The 7,951-nt window shown below is 45.2% G+C and overlaps 1 protein-coding gene across 1 annotated transcript in view; it reads right to left on the reverse strand.

Moving 5' to 3' along the window:
- Positions 1 to 7,951, reverse strand: part of LOC111956453 (fibronectin type III domain-containing protein 7-like) — a 19,663-nt gene that overhangs the window by 8,581 nt on the left and 3,131 nt on the right. Inside the window, 9 exon segments of the mRNA XM_023976896.2 lie at positions 607 to 723; positions 726 to 785; positions 788 to 862; positions 1,705 to 1,959; positions 2,345 to 2,605; positions 4,760 to 5,017; positions 5,096 to 5,350; positions 6,390 to 6,641; positions 7,058 to 7,315. Of these exon segments, the coding sequence (XP_023832664.2) occupies positions 607 to 723; positions 726 to 785; positions 788 to 862; positions 1,705 to 1,959; positions 2,345 to 2,605; positions 4,760 to 5,017; positions 5,096 to 5,350; positions 6,390 to 6,641; positions 7,058 to 7,315 (1,791 nt within the window).

Below are 7,951 nucleotides of genomic sequence, written 5' to 3' on the forward strand. Positions count from 1 at the left end.
CCGGACCCGCCTGTTTCTTTGTGCGGGATTGTTTGGTGTAACATTTGTGTACGTTGGAGACGAACGTGTTTGTTCCTGTTCGTGGTTTTTGCTTACTGTTTTAGTCCCTGTGTTTGGGCGTTTGTTTTGTTCGGCACCCAGTGGTTTTGTGAGGTGGCCGTGTCCGCCGTTTGTGCAATAAAGAGCACTATTTTGAACTCTCTGTTTCCTGCACCTGACTTCAGACCCACGACACCCAGATCGTTACAATTATAAGTGAAATAATCTGTCTGTAAACAATTGTTGAAAAAATTACTTGTGTCATGCACAAAGTAGATGTCCTAACCGACTTGCCAAAACTATAGTTTGTTAATAAGAAATGTGTGGAATGGTTGAAAAACAAGTTTTGTCTCCAACCTAACTGTATGTAAACTTCCGACTTCAACTTTACTAATAGCTAACTACTAACTAACAAATACTACTGCTAACTAACTACTAACCACCAACAAACTACTAACTAACTACCTACTAACTAGCTTTGAACTACTAACTAACCATCTAACCATCTAACCATCTAACCATCTACCAACTAACCAACTAACTAACTAACTAAGTAACTACACTCACCAGAGTAGATCCTGCCGGGACAGAATGTGACTTTGCTCCCATCCTGATTGACAGGTGCCACCACCATGGTGTAGACGTCCCCACACATGACCTTGGCCACGTCACAGGAGCTGCTGAGGGCGGGGAGATGCAGGGTGTGTTGGTGCCTGTCCCAATCAGGTCACCGTGTGGTTTTGGGGGCCCGAGGAGTGCCAGTACACCCTCAGAGTTCTGTTGGCCATCCGGTAGAGCTTGACACTCGATGGACAACAGGCGCCTGGGAGCGAGAGAGGAGGAAAGATTGAAGATTTATATGACGTGGTCTTGAATGGACAGGATGCAAATTGGGGGAAATATTGTGTTTGTTTGTGATTTTTTAGCAGTTTGTTGAGTGTGCAAGAATATTCTGTATGTATGTGTGTGTGGGTGTGTTTTCAGTATATCTACCTTTGACTAGCTCTGTCTGTCTGTCTGTCTGTCTGTCTGGTCTGTCTGTCTGTCTGTCTGTCTGTCTGTCTGTCCTGTCTGTCTGTCTGTCTGTCTGTCTGTCTGTCTGTCTGTCTGTCTGTGTGGCCTATGCATACTCATACTCACTGGATGAGACCCATGATATCTGCATTCTGCCTTGTGGCCTGTCCTGCTGATGGCCTCCAGGCTCACGCTATAGTTGGTCCCGCAGGTGATGCATCCCATAAGGCAGTGTGTGTCCATGGTGTGGCACTTGGCGTGTCCCCGAGATGATGTCAGCGCCGTGACATAGGAGCGCGCCCCTGTAGCGGGGGACCAGGTGACGTTGGTCATGGCCTGGGTCACCTGGTCTACTGTCAGGGTGTGGGGCAGCGGGACCTGGCGAGGGAACAGAACAGAACAGATTCTTAGATATCTGGCTAAAACTAGTGCACTGCATAGGGAATACGGTGTCAAATGAGACTGCCCGAGAGTTATCTGTATTGTCTGTATGTCTATGGTCTGTATAATCTATGGTCTTTATATCTTGGTTTATTAATATTCTGTCTGTCTGTCTGTCTGTCTGTCTGTCTGTCTGTCTGTCTGTCTGTCTGTCTGTCTGTCTGTCTGTCTGTCTGTCTGTCTGTGTGGCCTATGCATACTCATACTCACTGGATGAGAACCCATGATATCTGCATTCTGCCTTGTGGCCTGTCCTGCTGATGGCCTCCAGGCTCACGCTATAGTTGGTCCCGCAGGTGATGCATCCCATAAGGCAGTGTGTGTCCATGGTGTGGCACTTGGCGTGTCCCCGAGATGATGTCAGCGCCGTGACATAGGAGCGCGCCCCTGTAGCGGGGGACCAGGTGACGTTGGTCATGGCCTGGGTCACCTGGTCTACTGTCAGGGTGTGGGGGCAGCAGGGACCTGGCGAGGGAACAGAACAGAACAGATTCTTAGATATCTGGCTAAAACTAGTGCACTGCATAGGGAATACGGTGTCAAATGAGACTGCCCGAGAGTTATCTGTATTGTCTGTATGTCTATGGTCTGTATAATCTATGGTCTTTATATCTATGGTTTATATATCTACGGTATGTATATCTATGGTGTGTATATCTATGGTCTATATATCCATGGTATGTATATCTATGGTCTGTACATCTATGGTCTATATATCTATGGTATGTATATCTATGGTCTGTACATCTATGGTTCACATGACACCCTATTCCCATACTGCACAAATAGGATATCGTTTTAGATTTGCTCTAACAACCACATACACTCTGTCATACAGGGTTTTCCGCACCTGTTTCCAGGGGCACGCTATAGCTGGACAGGCTTGGCCCCACTGCTGTCCTGGCATACGCTGTGACATCATAGGTGGCTCCGCAGGGAAGCTGTGTGAGCTGGCAAGAGGTGGAGAGTGATTGACAGGTGTGTGTGTCAGTGAGGCCCACGGCTGTGACAGTGTAGGTGGTGTTGGGGGTGTTGGGGGCCGTGTACAAGACACTGACACTCGAGGATGAGTTGGTCTGAGATACACTCAGGATCTCTGGAGAACAGGGAGCTAGAGGAGAGACGAGGGGTTAATGGACTGGTTAATTGATTKATTTGTTGATTGGTTAAAGCTTATCCTTATCCTTGTCTTGTACACAGGAGGTTGGTGGTACCTTCATTGGGGAGGACAGGCTCGTGGTAATYGCTGGAACAGAATTAGTGGAATGGTATCAAATACACATAAATACACATGGTTTCCATGTGTTTGATCAATCAATCAAATGTATTTATGCCCTATTTATGCCAAAATGCCCTTTTCACAATACATCAGCCAATGTCKCAAAGTGCTATATAGAAACTCAGTCTAAACCCCCAAACAGCAAGCAATGCAGATGTYCAGTCGTGGCCAAAAGTTTTGAGAATGATACACATATTAATTTCCACAACGTTTGCTGCTTCAGTGTCTTTAGATATTTTTGTCAGATGTTACTATGGAATACTGAAGTATAATTACAAGCATTTCATAAGTGTCAAAGGCTTTTATGATTATGAAGTTGATGCAAAGAGTTCAATATTTGGGCAGTGTTGACCCTTCCTTTTCAAGACCTCTGCATCGCCCTGGCATGCTGTCAATTATACTCGTTCTGGGACCATACTGACTGATGGCAGCCCTTCCTGCATAATCAATGACTTGTTTTGTAAGACATTTGTGGGGTTTTTGGTTTGTCCAGCACCTCTTGAGGATTGACACAAGTTCTCAATGGGAATTAAGGTCTGGGGAGTTTCCCTGGCATGGGCCAAAATATCGATGTTTTTGTTCCCCGATCACTTATGGAAGGTGCTCCATCGATGCTGGAAAAGGCATTGTTCGTCATCAACTGTTCCTGGATGGTTGGGAGAGTTTCTGTCTCGCGTGGTGTGTTTCGTCCATTCTTTTTCATGGCTGTGTGTTCTTTTTAGGCAAGAAATTGTGAGCGTAGCTCACGTCCTCTTGGCTGAGAAGCAACCCCACGCATGAATGGTCTCAGGATGCTTTACTGTTGGAGATGACACAGGATCTGATGTTAGTAGCGTCACTTGTCTTCTCCGGACAGCTTTTTTTACAGATGCCTAATACAATCGGAAAGGGATTCATCAGAGAATAATGACTTTATCCATAGTCCTCAGCAGTCAATCCTGTAACCTTCTGGCAGATATCAGTCTGTCTCTGATGTTTTTCCTGGAGAGAAGTGGCTTCTTTGCTGCTCTTCTTGATACCAGGCATCCTCAAAAGTCTTCGCCTCACTGTGCGTGCATGCACTTACACCTGCCTGCTGCATTCCTGAGCAAGCACTGTAATGGTGGTGCCCGGGCCCCGCAGCTGAATCAAATTTAGGAGACGGTCCTGGGGGCTTGCTGGAATTTCTTGGGCACCCTGAAGCCTACTTACAGCAACTTGAACCGATCTCCTTGAGTTCTTGATGATTCCGATAAATGGTTGATTTTAGGTGCAACTCTTATGGCAAGCACATTCGCTTGCCTGTGAAGCCTTTTTTTGTGCAAACCATGATGACGGCAACGTTGTTTTCCTTGCAGGTAACCATGATTGAAGAGGAAGAACAATGATTCAAGCCACCACTTTTTGAAGCTTCCAGTCTGTTTATTCGAACTCAATCAGCATGATATGAGTGATTCGCCTTGTACTCGTCATTGCATCGCAACCTGTGTTTAACGAGAGAACTCATGACATGATGTCAGCTGGTCCTTTTGTTGGCAGGGCTGAAATGCAGTGGAAATGTTTTTGGGGATTCAGTTCATTTTGCATGGCAAAGAGGGACTTTGCATATGAATTGCAATTCATCTGATCACTCTTCATAACATTCTGGAGTATATGCAAATTGCCATCATACAAACTGAGGCAGCAGACTTTGTTAAAATAAATATTTGTGTCATTCTCAAAACTTTTGGCCACGACTGTAGAAGCACGGTGGCTAGGAAAAACTCCCTAGAAAGCAAGGAACCTAGGATCCATTCCATTTGCTCCGTTCTAGCCATTATTATGAGCCGTCCTCCCCTCAGCAGCCTCCACTGGTCTTGTAATGGTAAAGTGAGATCCCATGTAGAACAAAGACAGTAAAGTTGAGGAAGAGCTGATCTCKTTCTTAAAATAAAATGTTTTCTATGTAATTTAAAGTGAATAKACCATTGCACTGTTTGTTACCTATTGTATTGATGTGTGTTTTACCTGTCTCKTGTGTGTGAGGTTTGCAGGTGCGGTTGCAGCCTCGTATTTCGCTGCATGGTGTCACCACCACACTGTACTGTGTGTTACAGCGTAGGTTGGACAGAGCACACACAGGCGCCGTGTCCTTACAGTGGATGACATCATCAATCTCCTCCGCCGTCGTCTCGTATAGCTCCGCCCCCCGCACCGACGACCACATGATCTCCAGGGTCTCCGTGGACACCAGTGCTATGGTAACGTCCTCTGGGCAACAGGGAACTAGGGAGGAAGAGAAGAGAGATGAGTGACTTGACAAAGCTGTGTGTGTGTGTGTGTGGACAATATAATAACTCTTACTGGTGGTATAGTTGAACACGTCTCCCGGTGGACTGGAGCCAGCCTGGTTGTAGGTGAACATGGTGATGAGGTAGGTGTAGCCACACATGCAGTAGAAGTGACAGGTGGTGTCAGTGGTGTTACAGCGCTCCTCAGACCCGTCGTCTCTCTTGACAAAAGCGATGTAGTACTCCACCAGGGGCATCTCAGTCCACGACACCCAGCAGCTGCCCGCCTGGTGCTCATCTACCCAGATTCTCTCCACAGGGCATGGGACTGACAGAGAGACACAAGAGTGATATACATGTAACTCCAGGCAGGACTCTACATTATAGACCTTATACCATAGTAATAAAATACACTATTATTACATATGTGTGACAGAGAGAGTCAAGAGATTACATTACTTTATACCATAGTAATAACACTGGAAGTATTGCAAGTACAAGTAAATACACTATTATTACATATGTGTGACAGAGAGAGTCAAGAGATTACATTACTTTATACCATAGTAATAACACTGGAAGTATTGCAAGTACATGTAAATACACTATTATTACATATGTGTGACAGAGAGAGACAAGAGAGATTAGGATAACATTACATGACCTTATACCATAGTAATAATATTGGGGACATTGACCTCCTACCTTTGTAATAACACCGGAAAGACTCATGTTAGTATGGCTACAGTGTAGTGTTGCAAGTACTGCCCTCCCGGACATCTACAAAACCTTGTGTCACAGGAAGATCATGAAGGACTTCAGCCACCCGAGCCATGCCGAAGACAGTACAGGTGCATCAAAGCTGAGACAGAGAGACTGAGAAACAGCTTCTATCTCCAGGCCATCAGACTGTTGAACAGTCTCCACTAGCCAGCCTCCGCCCTGTACCCTGTCTCCTGTCCTGAACCTTAGTCACTGTTACTAGCCGGTTACCACTCGGTACTCTACCCTGCACCTTAGAGACTGATGCCCTATTTACATAGTCATTGAACACTGGTCACTTTAATAATGTTTACATACTGTTTTACTCACTTTATATGCATATAKTGTATTCTACTGTAGTCATGGCTTATCCTATATAACTATGTTTTTTTTAAATTCTGGATTATGTGTGTATTATTTGTATTGCTATGTTTTACTGCACGGTTGGAGCTAGCAACACAAGCATTTCGCTGCACCACCAATAACATCTGCAAATCTGTATACTCGACCAATACATTTTTATTTGATTTATTTATTTGATTTTGSGGTTAGGGGTCAGAGCCAGAGCCAGAGGTAAGAGGTCAAGGGTCAGGGGGTATACATACATGTGATGAATTCCTCAGGGTCAGAGGGGTTGCTGGTTCCAGCACTGTTCTCYGCAGTAACAGTCACACTGTGGTTCTGCCCGCAGCTCAGTGGGCTGATCATACAGAACCTCTCTGAGGCAGAGCAGTTCTGACCAGTAGAGGTCCTTGCCAAGTAAACGTCTGCCCCATGCACCATCTGCCAGTAGACTGCCAAACCCCCAGACCTGGTCTGGGTCAAAAACACCTGGACGGCCTCAGGGCTGAGAGGACCTAGTGGGGGGACAGAGATACAATTATTCAAAGAACGACACAAAAAAATTAATTTACTGATATGAACATGAGATTAACATTCACATAGACACACTCATACATCTAGATGGCATATAAAGTCATACCTGGGTTCTAATGAACTGTGCCAACATCTAGTGGACAGGCTATGGCGGAAAATTGTACCAGCACCATAGCAGACACCTCCCARCAAGTGACTCTCCAGGCTTTGACAATTTCAAAGACTGATGTTATATGCTGATTATGTGTTACATTGTGTCTATTGTTCAGTATTGTGTCTCTAGATACAAAGCATAAATAACTTTTCCCTTTCTGGCATCTTGCCAGATCTCTTTCTCTCCTGAGAGGTTTTAATACAAGCWAATATTATTAACCAAACATCCAGTTGCCATGCTTACGGGTGATCTGACACACAGTGAGGTCGTCTCCGGGGCGACCGTRCAGGTCCCAGGCTGTGCCCTTGATGCAGTAGGTGGTACCGGGCTCCAGGCCATCAAAAGTCATGAATGGGTCGCTGGTGTTGAGTTTGAGGCGAGAGTTGGAGCCCTCCTTGATGATGCAGAGGGTGTAGAGGACCGTGTTGTTGACCGGGGACCAGGTCACCAGGATGGTGTCATTTCTGGGAGAGGTGGAGTTTAGCTGTGGGGCCACCACCACTGAAGAGGGGGAAGGGAGGAAAAAGGTAGATTAATAAACTAATAGATGTGATGAAAGGAGGCAGAGAGAGAGAGAGAGAGAGAGAGAGCGAGAGAGAAAGCGAGAAAGAGAGAGAGGATACTATCCAGGAAGGAAACAAACCTGTTCCAGGCAAAGATAAAAGAAGAGAGAATACATTGAAATAGTCCAAACCTGGCCGAAAAGAGAGTCATCTTTTTTGTTTGCTAGTGAAATAGAATCCATTTTCCTGTCCTTATGATACGTCCAGTTCTCCTTGGGGAGAGGAGAACCTAGTTCTCATGGTTTCCCTTTWCATGTTCTGATATGTTTTAAGGCTTAAATGGGGAGATACAGTTTCCGCACAAGGCACCCACTATGACAATAGAGCTGTGAAACTGCACTCCATTGTGGAGATAGCAGCACTTTGTCTCACAGACACTATGGAGAGGTAGCGTTTCAGTCATGATACAGTCATTACGATATTAAGTAAACAACTTTTAATTTCATTTGAAGAGTGAGTGAAAGTTGAGGGATAGACTTATTGTCTGTGATCGATTCTTCTTGTGGCTTGGATCAGATAGACACTAATTGTCATTTTACTTTCTAATTATTGTAACAAACTTAAGGCTTTTTTT

This window comes from Salvelinus sp. IW2-2015, linkage group LG32, assembly GCF_002910315.2.
Source record: "Salvelinus sp. IW2-2015 linkage group LG32, ASM291031v2, whole genome shotgun sequence".
NCBI classification, from domain to species: Eukaryota; Metazoa; Chordata; class Actinopteri; order Salmoniformes; family Salmonidae; genus Salvelinus; species Salvelinus sp. IW2-2015.